The sequence below is a fragment of the Ruditapes philippinarum genome, unplaced genomic scaffold, assembly GCF_026571515.1.
Source record: "Ruditapes philippinarum isolate M1 unplaced genomic scaffold, ASM2657151v2 ctg578_1_1_1_1, whole genome shotgun sequence".
Taxonomy (NCBI): Eukaryota; Metazoa; Mollusca; class Bivalvia; order Venerida; family Veneridae; genus Ruditapes; species Ruditapes philippinarum.
The window spans coordinates 65,907-84,149 of NW_026865402.1; the positions used below are offsets into that span (position 1 = coordinate 65,907).

General features: G+C 33.6%; 1 protein-coding gene across 1 annotated transcript; it reads right to left on the minus strand.

The window, feature by feature from the left end:
* Positions 1-4,234, minus strand: LOC132728897 (uncharacterized). Its single transcript, XM_060714602.1, has 3 exons — positions 4,082-4,234; positions 285-1,672; positions 1-104 (listed from the first exon to the last, which is right to left on the minus strand). The coding sequence occupies exons 1-3, from the start codon at positions 4,134-4,136 to the stop codon at positions 24-26; spliced, it is 1,524 nt and encodes a 507-aa protein (XP_060570585.1). The 5' UTR covers positions 4,137-4,234; the 3' UTR covers positions 1-23.
* Between the last annotated feature and the right edge of the window lie 14,009 nt (positions 4,235-18,243).

Below are 18,243 nucleotides of genomic sequence, written 5' to 3' on the forward strand. Positions count from 1 at the left end.
CTATTTTTCTAGTCTTTATTATATTATTTAAAGAACGTTGAAAATGAAAAGAATTTATATCCAAAGTCTTTCTTCTTGTCAAAGAGCTCGGCTGATGCTGGTATCTGAAATAAATAAATAAATAATTAATTAATTAATTAATTAATTAATTAATTAATTAATTAACGATAACAATAAAATATTCGTGACACATTGTGCTCGCGTATCAAATCAGTTGGTGAAAAAAATCATTCAAATGCATTTATAGTGATAAAAAATCAATCATTAGTGCGCAAAGTACTTACGTTGTGTAAGTCGAAGTGTAGATCACTCTTTATGTAGATGTCCATGATACCAAAGAGGTTATCATCATCGCCAGCAATATCGTTGTATGTAATATATGTATCATCAATGCCATTGCTAGCTTCTGTTATGTCGACTTCGTCTTGATCATCTTGGAGAGCTATTGGTTCAAAGTCTACAATATCGTCATCTGATTCTATTATGTCTACGATTTCGTCATTTGGTTCTAAAGCTATTAAGGTATCATATATACCTTGTGTGTCACTATTTGGCATTTCATCAACTGCACCTATATCTTTACTCACTGAATTATATGACTCTCTATCTAGAAAGTCACCAAAAGTATCCGGGCCGATACAATTCAAAGCATCGCTGTCGTTATCGGCTGTTCTGTCTACAATTGTATCAGATGAAATTGGACCAATTTCGTTTTTGTCTAAAACGTCTCCAAACAAATTGCTGTCTGCTACTATATATTCTTTCTCTATATTTACAACTGCACTTGTCGCACAACTTTCGGATACACCTTCTAGTTCTTTGTCTTTTCTTCTCTTCTCTATATTTGTTGTTACATATTCATCAAACATCTGAGAGCCTCGTTTTGAGTTTACAAATACTTCATCCAGATATACAAGCATATCTTCAGTAAGTGGAAAACCAGTTTCAGTCGACGGCCAAATGCAATTTGGTTTACAGACACTTGCTTCGGTATCATTTTCAATCTCTAACATTTCATTTTGATATGCTTTATCCATGGCTTCAAATGAAGTTGTCCTCTTTTCTTTTAAACGTGTTTCATTAAGCCCGTACATATGAGTGTTCATATTTAGCTCAATCAAACTTGGTGTAGCAATTTCAGCAATTTCTTTTTCATGCATTGGCATTCGACGTACGTCACTCTTAATTTCAGGTGTTAAAAATGTGCTTATCGTAGATTGAATACTTTCATCACTGGCAGTAATGTCGTTTTTGATATCTAAAGATTTGTTTTCTTTCAGAGGTTTAGTGTCTGATATTGTATCTGTTGCATTTTTGAATTCTGCTGGTGCCTTAACCAAAAGATGTTCGACTAGCTTAGCCAGCTGCCAATCAATCTCTTTCATACTTGGAATGTCTCTAGTAAACTTTTCGACACTTTCATCTACAATCTTAATATCTCCACTTTTACTTGCTTTTAGGTCTTTACCTTTGTTTTTCCTTTGGTGACGAGCGTCTGAGAATCTTCGGGTGGCATATTTCACCGACGTTTTCAACTCTTTGTCATTCTTCATACCAAACTTCTCTATAAATATACCACATCCGTTTCCTATACCAATGTGTAATACGGCTTTGTCGAACGTCGCACTGATTGGAATAATGACGTCGTCATTGTTTGGACTAATCAGGATATCTGTAACAAAAAAATAAAGACTTTGAAAAATAAAGTCAAATATAGATGGGCGTATTTTAAAATTTCGGAAACTTCTTTGATTTAACACTTACATTGACGACCGATTTTAAATGTTTTCCAGTGTTTCTATCTAACAGAGATGTTCTTTATGAATTCATCTTAATAAATATTTAGGAATCAAAATGAAAAATGTTTCGTGTATATTCTATTTAGCGCAATATTTGTAACGATGGATAAACAATGTTTCAAAATGTAAGTTTCAATTATGTATCAAGATTTACCAAAATGCAAGTTTAAATATGAGAATCGATTCTTCCAAATCAATCCAGGAATTATAAAGGGTGAATGCAGACTGTAAACGAACACTATAGTGTATAAGTTGTTTCTAGACATACCAAGAAAGGGACGCGGATATGGCCAATGTCTAAATATATAGATATATAAATGAACACCGAATCTATAAGAGGGTCACGTTTGTTTTTATAAATATACTGGAATTAACACATGTATACCCAGGAATTAACGCATGATATATATACTGTATAAGATGACCAAAGTTTCTAAATACACCAAGGAATGAACGCAGATTGTATAAGAGCCTATAAGAGGGTCATTGCTTCTCTCTCTCTCTCTATATATATATATATATACAATGTATACATACCCCCAAACGAGCATGGAGTGTTAGAGGGCTAATGTAAGCAGGGTACATTTTGTGCGTTTTACTTTTATTTTATCGAAAAAAAAAATGTACATAAGAAAATATATAAGCAGGAGATTATATTTATCTCTACCGCTTTTTGCATTACATACATTCAGTGCAACGGGTCCAACTGTTGCACTGTACTTTGACTGAACAATGTGCGTGCGTGCGTGCGTGCCAGTTTGTGTGTGAAACATTTAAATACCCCATGCTATGCTGTATGTCATGTTATGGTTTTAGGAGATATTTGTACCCAAACAATTAGATTATGTGGTATTTCTTCAATAAATAAATAAATAAACAATGGAAATTGTTCGTTTCTTTGATTGAGTGATTGATTGAATGATTGGTTGAGTAGTTGGTTGAGTAATTGATTGAATAATTGGTTATGTGATTGGTTGAGTGATTGGTTGGTTGAGTGGTTGGTTGTTTGGTTGGATGGATGATTGACTGAGTGATTGATTGGTTGGTTGAGTGATTGGTTGGTTGAGTGATGGGTTGAGTGGTTGTTGATTGATTGAGTAATTGGTTGGTCGGTTGAGTGATTGGTTGAGTAATTGGTTGGTTTAGTGGTTGAAATTGAGTTCAGGTCCACGATAGAGTAGACGGAGACCCCAGTTCCCGCCGATCAGAAAGTTTTTTCTAGATCATATTCAAATTCACTCTGCATAACTAAACACTTGAATATTACCTAACACTTAAACTAAAGGGAAGTAAATGCAACAACATCTACGTACAAAGCCTTTTTTGTTATCTCCCCTCATCTACTATTCGCATCTCTATACCATAACTTTTTAGACTTCTCCTTTTATACCTTAAAAATGATTCGTATGGTTACTTAAATTTTTGTAGTATATTCATCTACGTTAAAAATATTGATTGTCGTTACGACTATTGAGCAGTAATCGTCAATTTAATACTACACATTGTTGAAATAGAAAGTATACATATATATGTGTGTGTGTGTGTGTGTGTGTGTGTGTGTGTGTGTGTGTGTTGGTGCGTGCGCGTGCGTGTGACGAGAAAAAAATGAAAAAATACCTTTGAATGTAATACTAGCTTTCTTTATTATTTAATATGTTTTAGTAATATATATACACAACAATTTTGGCTCTCCACGTACCTAAAGACTGGAAGCACAATTCTATTATTTTTTTCGCTAGTATGTTAATTAACTGTTATTTGAGCCTCATTATACTTTATTCATGTTTATTACTCCATTATGTCATGTTTGTACATGGAATGAGAGAATAAAATGTTTTTTGACTTGACTTTGACTTTGACTTTGACTTGGTGGGTTGGGTTGGGTTGGACCGGACAGTACAATGTTTTGATAAATTGTGTTGGTTTTTATAAATTGTTTTGGTTTGGACTTAATTATCTTACTTAAAATAATTAAAATTTACTAATAATTAAAAAAATACAGTCTAGCCTTATAGTCTTTAATTTCAGTCTATTTAAAAAAAAGTGTCCTAATTTTAGTGATTATTAATTTCAATTGTCAAACAATATATAGACAGTCATCTAGAAAATCTTAAGTTTATCTATATCTTCAGTTTTATTTAAAAACTTATCATCGAAAAGAGAAACGACTGCTCTCATTGAAAAAAGAAACGAACTGCGAACGATAACTACATTGTAACAGAGAAATTTCTTTTTGCAGTAATTATTATTAAAGATATTTCAGATATATAGAATATTAATACCTTTAAATGTGCTTTTCGCTACACGTTGGTTGTCATTTTGCGGACTTTCTTCCATTTTGCAGGTATTTTGTCTCTTATTAACAGCAATTATATTTGTCTGCACTGTAAGTGCGGGACATTTCAATTGCGGTTACTACGTTCTGTTTGTTACGTCACAATCAATTAATGGGCCGTCCAATCATATTTCTAACGACATTTGACGTTATGACGTCTTTCCGCAGGAAAAGTTATTTTGTCAAGCGGTGAATCAGTACTTTGGCTCAGAATACTTAAACAAATTAATTATACTCTCGTGCAATTTTGGTCGAAGTTTGGGAAAAGATGAATTCGTTTTGTTTTGTTTTCGTCAAAGGCGAATTAAGCTCCACACCTTAAGTGTCTGTGATAAAATGCAGTTCAATAAAAAAGCTATATCTACAAAATTTGCATTGATAATTTGCAGTGTTCAGTATGCAGTGCATTAAAATTATTTGCATTCTTATTTACACATATTCTAAGTATATCTATTTACAAACAAAACATTTTCAAATGTGTGTAAATGCCATTGTATCGTATTAAAGATTGTTAATGGGTGTATTATATTGATCACTGCTTTTGATTTAAGTCTTGTGCAAAATGACAAATTATTGTGTGGAAGTAAATATTCAATACATGCTTTATAATTGTTTAAAATTATTAGTCGTTTATGTCTTTATGGCATATGTAAAGTGAAAACTGCTAATGTATATTTCATTAATACTGGAACATACGATACGTATCATTATATTATAGTACATCCCAGATTAATATGATATATTCTGTGTGTTGCTTAACATCCATTTCTTACATGTACGACTGTTGTCAGCTGAAATTTTACTTTTAGAAAACGTTTCCTATCCTTTCAGACAAAAAAGACAGGTGCATATACATTAAATGTATATGTTGGAAAACGGCTAATTGCTATTAATTATGATTTATGCATTGCGTTTTATGTCAAATCAAATTAAACATCTCATATTTATCTGCTGGTCCATTTGTTTTATTGGTGAACGGTAATCCTAGCTTTGTTCATGCTTGCATATGTTAGCTCTTAGTTTTCAATAAATATAATTTTTATAGACGTTGAAATATTAAATTTTTCAAAACAGCTAATGTTAAGATTTTTATACATATGACACGCATATATGCTGGGATCGACAAATTCACAATTTATTTGGATTTTAACGCATTTTGAGCTCCACGCCCCAAGTCTCTGTGTCTGAGGGATGAACTGTCTGTATAAATGAATGAAAGAAAGTCATGAGCGGGAAATCATACCCAGAAAGTCTTGTCAGTACCCACAAATGAATGACATCATCATCATCAGTAAGGAGGTGTACTAAAGCTCCTCGCCAGCCTCATTGCCAACAAAGCTGTCGGCCCTGACAACATTGGACTAATTGTCCTGAAGGAGCCGAGAGAAGCGATTGCTGACATCATTTCAATTCTCTTCCAAAAACCCCTGACCACCGGTAATATACATGTACTGTATATGTATACCTTACCATCAATTCCTCCTCGGACATGTAGTTTAACCCTTCAAAGTGCCAAGTCATCCTTATTACCAAAACAAAACCAAAATTAAACACCTATATACATGTATACTCCATGGCCAAGTCCTAGATTCGGTCTCAAATGCTAAATATCTCGGACTAGATCCGTCTGCTGACCTTAAATTTAACACACATATATCTCGAATAACTTCCAATGCAAATATATCTCTTGGCTTTATCAAAAGGATTGTAATTACCAAAATTGAGAAAGTGAAAGAACTAGCATTCAAGTCCCTGGTCCGGCCACAGGTTGAATATGCTTCAACTATTTGGTCTCCGTACACTAAAACCAATATTGACAAAGTTGAGATGATCCAGGGACGTACAATAAGATGGGTAAAAATGGATCACTCTCTTCTCTCTAGTGTCACAGCCATACAGGAAGAACTGGGCTGTCGATCCCTTAAACATCGCAGATTGGACTGTAGACTGGTAATGTTTTATAAGATATGTCATAACCTAGTTGCATTTAATCTCCCTCCATATGTTCAAGCCCCACATAGGTTAACCAAACATACGCACTCCTGATCCCTTCGCCAAATACAGGTTTCCTCCGACTACCTTAAGTACTCTTTCTTACCTCATAGCATTATACTATGGTATAAACTTCTACCTAGCAACAGTGCCACCCTGCCCAACTTATGTCAGTTCAAACAGGCAGTGGTGGGTTTGCAGTACTAGTCTTGCTCCCAGTGTTAACTATTTTATTTCTTATTTTCTTCTTTCACTTTTAGCATTTTAACCACGACAAGAATACATTTTCAGTCTCACCTTCCTAGCATGATTATAATGCTTGGACCTTTTTAGCTTTTCTTTTCACCTTTTACTATCAATCCGACGTGCACTTAATTTCTGCCTATAACACTCGCAAGAGGGATTGGCAGTATCCAGAGATAGAGATAGAAAAATATATATACTGTATGGTACAAGTTAGATAAGTTTTGATATTATCCTATTAATCTGATTAAAATCAATTCCTTTACATAAGAAGTGGTAATACGGTCAGATTGTTTTCCCATTTCCCTACAATTAATATATCGTCAGCTGATTAGTCAGTAATTTAGTGCAAACCGAAATCAGGGGAAGTGACTCCGAGGCAACATGCGGCATTTTTGTCGAAATAACATCAAATATTACGAATACGCTAAATTGACACTTATCTAAATATTTTTTTTAATCAAAAATGCCATTACCACTTATTAAATTAGGAATATTATTGGCAAAACAAGTCAGTAAACCAATTGTCAATCGTTTGAAAATAAGAGCTCGTGCGAATCCAATTTTAAGAAAAATCTACATAAAGACAGCTGATTGTGAGTAAAAAGTTAATCGTGATTATTGTGAAAGAAATCTGATTTCAGTTTTCAAGACATACCATTAAATGTTAATTCAAGGAACTCAGCAGGATATGTTGTAAAAAGCTACCCACAGTGACTTGGTCATATCTGCGGTAGACACATATGCCTGCCAGTCCGGCTTTATCAGTGTTTAGCCTGGAATAGATCCCGGTTAGCTCAATAGGTAGAGCGTTGGACTGTGAATTGGGCAGCCTGGGATTGATTCCCAGACATAGAAGGTCACTTTCATTGTGATTGATCATAAATCCTTTCTACAGTTATTTTCACTGTACCTCTTGTCAGGGTCTTTCAAATAGAATGGTCTGGAAACACGCTATGTAAACCCTTCTCGCTACAATTAAACATGTCTTGGTATAAATCAGTATAGTTTGCTTTAAGCAAATTATGTAAGTGTTCAAGAAAAGGGCGAATATGAAATACAAGAGCAAAAATGATAATTTTAACGACATGATGTTCTTAAAAAATCTTTAAACTTTTGAAAAAAGTATAAATATTTCAGGAAATGATGTTTTTTAAAGCCATCTTTGTTAAAAAAAATAGATTGTTTGTTCAGAATATTTGCTGATAATCGGCGCCATTTTGAAAATGCACCAAATTATACATCAAATATTTGCAAATAACATGGTGAAATATTATAATATTTTTACATGATACGATTTCATAACATCTTTTCTCTGTGAAATCAATTTCTATTTTGTCATTGAAAAATGCATAAATTTAAAAAAGCTCATGAAACTCGGACCTATTTTAAAATATGAGCAGTAGATTTTTATCTTGACACCTGGAACGAAAAATTTCTAATTTCATTGCAAATCTATAAAATTGTTACTTTAAAAGTAAAAACTGATAATATAATGTAGTCGGAGTTAGTTTTCAGTAATTTTTGACTGATTTAACTAAACATTATCTTATAATTTGATTTTTGAATGGTGATGTGCTATGCCATATCACAGTCGGTAGATAACCCAATCACGTGACTCAACCGAGACAGCATTTTCATAAAATTGGTCTGTCTCCAGACCATTCTATTTGAAAGACCCTGCTCTTGTCCTCTGCTCTGGCATGTACATGAAGCAGATTTTTCACAGTATAGTACTCCCCGCGGGTACCGCGTCCTTGCCCATTCCGATGTAATCAGAAAATTTGTTTCTTTACAGATTGAATGCCACCAAAAACTGTTTCCACCATTAAAGTGAAAGTGGAAGTGCTGCTTTTTTGTGAATTTGGATAGAAATTGTTAGAAATTTTTTCATTTCAAATAAATTCTGTCATTGATAGGAAAATCCAAAGCTGCCTGTGTGTGCTGAAAAAACTTCTTTATTTTACCCCATATTTAACGGTTAAACTTATAATTTCATGTTCCGACAAGTGAAGGTCGTCTGCTGAAACTGTAGTGACAGCATATTCTGTTACAAAAAATTATACTGAAGCCAAAAAGGGCCATCAATTAACATACCACGGTACCATATAAGCTCCCATTCTAAACATGGCTGACCGACCATAGATGTTCCTAATTAAAATCATTGAGTTATTCTATGAATGACATGTGTATTTTAAAGTCAAGATGCGACAGCAAAACACAATTCAATAAAATAGTAGATATAAGTTCTTTTTATTTGTACAATTTGCTGGAAATAATAAGAACAGTGGTACCATAGGGGACCATTCTATCTTGTTTTTATTCTAGAAAAACTATATATACTGGTGCCTCATATTTCTGTGGTACCCATAATTCCAAGGTATTAGGCTTAAACAGTCTCAAGTGCCTCCTAGACCTCATGCACCTGTAGTTTTACTTTTACTTTATTATTGTATTTTTATCGAGTTGCTATGTATACAACTAAGAAAACTTATTATCTTATTCAGATTAAGAGCAAAGTAAACTATTTCACCATTTTACTTTTAGTTTTCATACCTTTGAAGACAATTGTCATTGTTAAACAACCATTTAGATATATAAAAATTTGATAAATACCATAGAGAAAATCCCCACTTTCAAACAGGGCTAGGTATAGGTGTACTAAACAATAAAGATACAATGTAAGTATTGTTTTTGCTTTTGAAACTGTTAAAATGTAATTGCCTTGGAAATATGAGAACACAACTTTACTCACTTGGCAGCAGATAGGTGTTGATTGCCATGTTTTGTACATAATTGCTTACATGCAAACATTAAATTGAATAAACAATGATGTAATTGACATGTCTTTGCTACAATATTAAACTTAATTTCCCTAATTTTATTCTTCTAACTTTTGTTGTCTATGATGAACAATTAAGTACCACGGAAATATGAGGCACCAGTATACAGCAATACCTAAGAAAATGTGAATGACCTAGGCTTTAAATTGGAACATTTTCCTTAAAACTTGTCAAGATTATTTTTCTATTGAAATAGTTAACATTTTCCTTAAAACTTGTTAAAATTATTTTTCTATTGAAATGGTTATTTATGAAAACCATCATAACTATGAACAAAGAATTAAATAATAAGTTACATATGACATGGCATTAGAAGCAAACAGTGTTACAGGTTTTTTTTTCTTTTCAGTTTACCATTATTACGATGTTAACATCAAAAGAAAGATGATGGGACAAGGGAAATCTAACCGCACAAAATTTGTTAACCCTGATGAGGCTGTACAGCTGGGTGCAGAAATTTTTGGTGAATTTGCTCTGTATAGTATCTTGGTTGGATTAGTGATAATAGAATATAATGTGTCATCTAGAAACAGTAAGAAGGAAAAAGAAAGGGAAAAAAATGAAATGCAACAATATTTGAATGGATTAGAGAGAAATATTGTAGAAAATGACCTGAATGTAGCCAAAATGGAAGCTGAAATTCGAGAGTTACAGAGGGCTGTTGGTGATTTAAGCAGTCAATGTTACAGTTTAGAACAAAAACTTGACAAAGGGAAAAAGAAATAATGTTTCAAAAATGTTATATAAGTAATACATGTTGCAGGATGTGATATTTCAAATTATTTATGATGTGATATTTGGAAGATTTTGCTTTTTGATTGTAGATTTAATCTTATGTATCTTGTTAAATTTTTATTGTTTTCGTTTTGAAATAGTGGCTGCAATAATATTTTACTTTTAGGTATTTGTTTTGTTCTTGTTCCTAAATTGCTGAGAATTGAATAGTGCAACTTAAATTATGATAAATTATTTGTCATGAGACACTGAATTTCTCACATCCTTTATAAAGTATCCGCAAAAAAAGCATTAATTCTCAAATGGTACTTTAGTCATAGATTCATTGTCAGTTTCATAATGTATATCCTGTAACATAGGAATGTAGAAATAATGCAGGAATTGTGTAAAGCAGCAAAAGTGAAGCTGAAATTTGCAAATCTATGCCTGAAAGGAATGACACAGTAAATAAATTGAATTTTTTTATGAGGTTACTAGCTTTACTTCAGTGCTCCATTCACAAAATTTGCGTTACCTATTAATAAGTGCCTGGATCGCATTTTATCTGCTTTAGAATAAAATATTGCTAGGAGTTATGGAAATGTCTCAAGTATACTGAATATTAAAAAAAAAAGTATATCATGTATATTTCTATTGTATTAATAAAAGTAATTGATATCAATGAGAAAACAAGACCTGTTTAGTCACCTACAATCCAGTAGGCAGGCCTTCAATCTTGTGGATAATCTTAAAAAAGTAAAAAATGGAAAGTAAAAACTATCTTGAAAATATTTGTAATGGGGTTTGAAAAATAATGTCTTAGCAACTGTCAGTACTCATTAATTCTTTCAATTTGATTTACTATAGAAATAAATGCACATTTGCACATTCCTGCCTTACCGGATATACACAGTGAGTTTTACAACCGTCTATGTTTTAGCTAATGTTTCAGTACAAAGTGCTCATTGCATGAGTTTTAAGATTGTATTTTTATGTTTCTATAAATAATGTTTTAAATAATCATTATGCGTGATAATCATGAAGTCTTGTTGAAATATTGATTATATAAAACAAAGGATTGCCAGATTTTCAAAATATGTAAGAGGATCCTTTTCCAAAATCATTTCAATATCGTACTGAATATACCTGGCAGGAACACTGTTATGTCAGATATAATCAGTACACTGTACAATTCATGATTGTATTAATGTGAAACAAATATCATTTAACATTTGACATCAGAGGTTTATTATCTTTTTACATGTATTTCCTTTATCACTTGCATGTAATTTGTTAATTTCCTTTGCATAGGAATTAATTTCCCTGCAGGATATATAAATACTTGTAGATTTTCAAAAAAGTCATTGTAATTTGTTTATTTCCTTTGCATAGGAATTAATTTCCTTGCAGGATATATATACATTGTATACTTGTAGATTTTCAAAAAAGTCATTATAGTTCATGTACATGTAGTTTTCCAAGTGTGTCAAAGTTTTTATTGCAAGTATTCATTGTTTAATATAGTATGGTATTATGTATGTATAGTGATCATTTAATGACCAAACTAGATATTTACTGTAAAATAAAATACTTTTAAAGTGAATCAAAAACTACAGGGTACATATATTACATTGAATACTGTTTGTTGATATAGGCAAATTTTGTTGTTAATTTAAGTATTAAATTATTTTATGTATTGCTCACTTATTGATATTAGTTAATATCTAGAGTAACTGAACCATTACCAATTACCTTGAAATATTTTATTTTCATACAATGTTTTTCAGCCACCCGAGGACTTGCCCCATTAGTTAAAAATGTATGGCGTCACCTTAGAATAAATAATAAACGTCTCTGTGAGATTTCAAACCCAACACTGACAGGAAACCCCACTATCCCCCACACTCATAATCACCCCTGTCAACCCTAAAAATTAATGAATGGCGGGGGGGGATGAAATTTTCTCTGTATTTCTAAGTTTTATGTCTTCTTTTTCTACTGAGTCTGTGTATGTTTATACCAGTACTTACTTGTTTTTTTTAGCTTTGAAAATACATGTATATATGTTTTGTTTAAAATATGGATTTTTATTGAATGTTATTTATATGAAAGTTAGGTCTTACATTTTGATATGAATCAAGTATCATCTCGTCAATGTGACCTATGTTGGAGTCTAGAGCCAAGTAGTTAAAGTTGCTGACTTGGAAACACTTGTTTTACTTTCAGCAAGTCTGCTATTGAAGTTGATTTTTTTTAATGTGGGGAAACTTTGCAGCTGAATGAAGAAAGGTCTATGATTTTACTTGGATGACTGCTGATCTCTGAATATATGCATTTTTAGCTTGACTATTCAAAGAATAGTGTCATAGTTAAAAACAAACACATAAATTAAGTTTTAGTGACTCATATAATGTTATGTACTGTAGTTTAAAGGCTTAAAACATGTTACGATCTCAAAATATTGTATCCTGAATGGCATACCAATTGCACAGAATATCAAACAGTATTAACTTAGTAATTATGCCCCCCTTCCAAGAAGAGGGGGTATATTGTTTTGCTAATGTCGGTCTGTCTGTCTGTCAGTCCGTCGGTCTGTCCGTCGGTAGACCACATGGTTTCCGCTGATTATCTTGAAAAGTATTTATCACAAAGTCTTCATATTTCACATAGTGATTGGTCATCACTAGTAGATGACCCCTATTGATTTTGGGGTCACTAGGTCAAAGGTCAAGGTCACAGGGACCTTAAATGTCAAAATGGTTTCCGCTGATTATCTTGAAAAGTATGTATCACAAAGTCTTCATATTTCACACAGTGATTGGTCATAACTATTAGATGACCCCTATTGATTTTGGGGTCACTAGGTCAAAGGTCAAGGTCACAGGGGCTTTAAATGTCAAAATGGTTTCCGCTGATTATCTTGAAAAGTATGTATCACAAAGTCTTCATATTTCACATAGTGATTGGTCATTACTAGTAGATGACCCCTATTGATTTTGGGGTCACTAGGTCAAAGGTCAAGGTCACAGGGACCTTAAATGTCAAAATGGTTTCCGCTGATTATCTTGAAAAGTATGTATCACAAAGTCTTCATATTTCACACAGTGATTGGTCATAACTATTAGATGACCCCTATTGATTTTGGGGTCACTAGGTCAAAGGTCAAGGTCACAGGGACCTTAAAATGTCAAAATAGTATCCGCTGATTATCTTGAAAAGTATTCATCACAAAGTCTTCATATTTCACATAGTGATTGGTCATAACTAGTAGATGACCCCTATTGATTTTGGGGTCACTAGGTCAAAGGTCAAGGTCACAGGAGCCTTAAATGTCAAAAGGGTTTACGCTGATTATCTTGAAAGTATTCATCACAAAGTCTTCATATTTCACCTAGTTATTGGTCATAAGAAGTAGATGACCTCTATTGATTTTTCCATAATTGAACACTTCCATGTACCCATTTTTGGCAAGTTTATGTAATAAAATTATCAATTATGTGAGTCAATGGCTAGAAAGGGGGGTATATGTGTCATTCAAAATTCTTGTTTATTACTTATTTTACATTTTTGTACTTACATGTATTTAATTAAATGTTTTCATAAAAACTTGTTGATTAAACATCATAGATACATGCATGGAATATGTGTGATAGACACCGAGTTTTAGAGTTGAAGTCAATGAAAATTATATACATGTATATGTATCTAAGAAATGATTTAGAAGTCGTACTATAGTCTCTGTTAAGTACAAAATACTCAATACAGTTTCAAAACTGATCTTGTGGGAAGGGATTCAGGTAAAGAAATTAAATAAAATACAGGGTATAGCAGCATTATTTTAATTTTAACTAGATAAGTTGGATGTGTAACCTAAATGTAATTTTTGTTACAATCTATGTCTTGATATATATAGATACTTACCTATAGTTTACTGTAGTTACATTCCATTTGTTACATACATTGTATATGTATAAGGTAATGTTGTGAACATTATTTAAGGTAGATTTAGCACTCAGGTCTGTGAACTGGTTTATAAAGCTGGTCACCTGGATCAAATTTTCCCCATCATGTATTGTATAAATTCAGCTTATTCTGTCACTGTTACATTTACATGTACTAGCCCTTACCGAACTTGCCCTGCTTTGAATTTGGAACAGGCTATTTGTAGTTTAACAGTTAGTCCGGTCAGATTGTATGGCTGTGTTGGTGTGCTTCACTCTGTATTGATAGTACAGGCAAGTGAATATTGTCTTGTATTGAAATTTCAAAAGTTTGAAAATGAAAGTGTTGATTTGATACAATACATGTACTTGTTGATTGAAACTGACAAATGCCCCTGAAGCTGGGTCCAGTAAAGGAACCATGACCTTTTGACTTATAACAAAGGTATAGTTACTGTACAAGTATAGAGAATACAAGAGTAAAGAAACATAACAAACACTTTCTGATGTTCTCTGTATGACCAATTATTTAAAAAAAGCATCTATGAATGAATGACAATGATATAATCAGACACAACCGTCTATGTACTTTTGACCTTCACCTTTCTAGCTGTTTAGACCGCCTCCGTGTCAAGGGGTTAGAGTGGATGACTTCTAATCCAGTTACCTCTCTGGCGTGGGTTCGATCCCCAGGAGATGCTTTGGTAGTTTAGCACGGAGGAAGGTAGTCTAGTACTGGTGTAACTCTCCAGGAACGATGGTTAGGAAACTACCCGCCTATATGACTGAAATACTGTTGGGGAAAAGGTGTAAAATGAAACAAACAAACTGTCTAGCTGTTGACCTGATGTTTCGCATGACAAATTTTCTTAATGTGTCACAAAATTGTATCTAGTTGTGTTTAGTCAGAATTCATCCATGAATGACAGAATTGATGACTTTATAATTGTGACTGGACTTAAACTGACCTTGAGCATGAAACCTAATTCAACACATCGTCTTCATGTGCAAAGCATTAATGTAAATTTATATAGATTGTCGACCAGACACAAACACTAATGCTTTTTAATACTTCAAAGAAAAGATTTCCTTTCAGCCTTGACCTTTGAGCTGCAAGCTTTGATTTCATTTTAGTGTGCTAATTATTTATGCATAATTATTTCAAATGCTGTCCATGAAGTCATGTATTGGACTCGGACAACATCATAACTTTCAATGTTGAAGTGTGACTTTTACCTTTGACATAGAGACCTGACACATCCTCGTCATATCCAACACATTTTGTCACCTTAGTGCAGTAATTGGTTAACTCCTTATATATAATTTACCCAGTAACTGGAGGTATATACCAAGTAACTGGAATTAACTGGTTACTGCACTAAGATGACAATTTATGCTTTGTTAATCCAAAATCAATTCAGTAATGACAGAATTGTTGACCTGACAAGGCTATTGATGCTCAGTTTTTCTAAAAATTCCTTTCAAATCTAAATGTGACCTTGACCTTTGACCTACAAACCAGGATCTTTCATGTGACACATTTCCTTATTGTGCATTGTCTCATTATGATCTATACAATCTTTTTTCAAAATCTATCCATGAAGTCTGGACCAAAGTTATGGACAAATAAAAAAGCAAACAGATGGACCAATAGTTCAAAAACATATAGTAGATATTACAGCAAGATTTATATAACTTAATGATTTATTGGAATACATTGTGTACCTCAAATGAATTTTGTTAGTCAAATCAAATAAAAAAAGAAAGTTGATTTATTGGCCTTTAATTTAAATGTTATGTCAACACAAAGTTTATGAGAATCACATATGTAGTTAAATGTGTTGTAGCATGTAATTTCAACAAACTGTTCCAAATTCAATGCAGAGCAAAAATTACACAAATTCAGCAGAGTAAGGTTGTTGCAGGTAAATAAGGTCTATACAAATGTCTTCCAAAATTAAGTATTTGCAAAGTAACCGTAACCATTCTAAATTTTTTAAATGAGTTATACCATTTATCATTTTTAGGACTGACTGAAAAGCAAATAGTGCAGACCACCACGATCAGACGGCACAGACGTGCCTGCTGATTTTGGTCTGCGCCGGTCACATGGGTAGTCAAGATGCTGCCTTAAGATTATAAATGATGTTAGTTTTTAGGAATTGGAAATTCTACCAGCACTTTTGTTGTGTAAATTTAAATGAATTTGGTTATTTGCACCAGTTTGTTATATAGTTTTATGCAATTGAGGAATAGGTCTCGAGTTCTATTCTTTTGGAGGAATTATTGTTGATTTACAGTGTTATTGAATTAGGAAAAAAAGATTTCTGTTATGTTTCTAACTTGATTTTTTTTATGTTTTGCTCTTTAGTGAGAATAAACAGATAATAAAATGATATAAAAACAAAGTCTGTTGATCTATTTGTTAACCAGGTTTTCAAGTCATTGGTGTGTAAAGGTAGGCAGGGACAGGTGTCAGTATTGTTTCTGCTCTAGGAACAATATTTTAACGCTGCAAGCACCATGAATGGATGTTGCAAGCACTGTCCCCTTAATGTTAGGTATGTGTGGATGTTACAAGCACTGTCCCCTTAATGTTAGGTTACTATGTGTGGATGTTGCAAGCACTGTCCCCTTAATGTTAGGTATGTGTGGATGTTGCAAGCACTGTCCCCTTAATGTTAGGTGTGTGTGGATGTTGCAAGCACTGTCCCCTTAATGTTGGATACTATGTGTGGATGTTGCAAGCACTGTCCCCATAATGTTAGGATTTGTGCTGATGTTGCAAGCACTGACCTGGTAATGCTAGGTATGTGTGGATGTTGCAAGCACTGTCCCCTAAATGTTAGGTACTGTGTGTGGATGTTGCAAGCACTGTCCCCTAAATGTTAGGTACTGTGTGTGGATGTTGCAAGCACTGTCCCCTAAATGTTAGGTACTGTGTGTGGATACTGCAAGCACTGTCCCTTAATGCTAGGTACTATGTGTGGATGTTGCAAGCACTGTCCCCTAAATGTTAGGTACTGTGTGTGGATGTTGCAAGCACTGTCCCCTAAATGTTAGGTACTATGTGTGGATGCTGCAAGTACTGTTCCCTAAATGCTAGGTACCATGTGTGGATACTGCAAGCACTGTCCCTTAATGCTAGGTATCATGTGTGATACTGAAAGCATTGTCCCTTTAATGCTAGGTGTAATGTGTGGATACTGCAAGTTCTGTCCCTTAATGCTAGGTGTCCTGTGTGATGCTGCCAGCACTGTCCCTTTAATGCTAGGTGTAATGTGTGGATACTGCAAGTTCTGTCCCTTAAAGCCGCAAAAATCCCTGCCCTGGTAGGGAGAATTTTGTAGGCGTGTTTATCAGATAAATCATGCAAAGGACGCTGTACCTGTGCTAAATTTAGCTGATGTAAACAAACACTATAGCAGACGATAACATTTGTTATTACTGATCAGCAGCTCCCTTCCTAGAGTAATATTTCAAGTTTCTACTGGAAAGTTAACACTGCCATGTGTATTTGTTTACAACCTGCAGTTCATGACCCCATTCACTCCGCCCCCGGGATTTTCAAATTTTTGACAGTTATTGATTTTTTTTTCCACAAATTACATTTAAGTGAATCTTTTGTGATATTTTCTCTGCCATTTTATTTCAAATGTTGCAAAGAAGTTATACAAAAAGTTTTTAGGCAAAATACTTCTTGGTTATTTTACTATTTCAAAAAAGGGCTGTTAGATGTGAAGCATGTAAAAAATACCATGAAAATCTGCCCCAGCGCCATCTAGTGGCTTAAATAGTCAAGTTGCAGGTTTAATGCTAGGTATCATGTGTGATGCTGCAAGTGCTGTTCCCTAAATGCTTGGTACCATGTGTGGATACTGCAAGCACTGTCCCTTAATGCAAGGTATCATGTGTGATACTGAAAGCACTGTCCCTTTAATGCTAGGTATCATGCAAGTTCTGATCCCTAAATGCTAGGTATGTGTGATGCTGCAAGTTTGTCCCTTAATGCTAGGTATCATGTGTGATACTGAAAGCACTGTCCCTTTAATGCTAGATACCATGTTAGGATGTTTAAAGCACTGTCCCCTTAATCCTGGGTACCATGTGTGGATACTGAAAGCACTGTCTTCTTAATCCTGGGTACCATGTGTGGATACTGAAAGCACCGTCTTCTTAATACTTGGTACCATGTGTGGATACTGTAAGTAATATTTTCTTAATGATGGGTACCATGCAAGGAGACTAAAAGAACCATCACCCTAATGTTGGGTTCTATGTTCTATTGAAGTGTTTATAAAAAAATTCCATGACATGTTAAAATATTACAACGGGCAGTATCCTATCAGGGACATGTGAGGAAGCTATCTAGCTAA

Coding starts and splice junctions, on each gene's coding strand:
- LOC132728897 (XM_060714602.1), bottom strand. CDS start 4,136: ATGGAAGAAAGTCCGCAAAATGACAACCAACGTGTAGCGAAAAGCACA. Junction 1,673..4,081: donor AGCGAAAAGCACATTTAAAG/GTATTAATATTC, acceptor TTTTTGTTACAG/ATATCCTGATTAGTCCAAAC. Junction 105..284: donor TACACTTCGACTTACACAAC/GTAAGTACTTTG, acceptor TATTTATTTCAG/ATACCAGCATCAGCCGAGCT.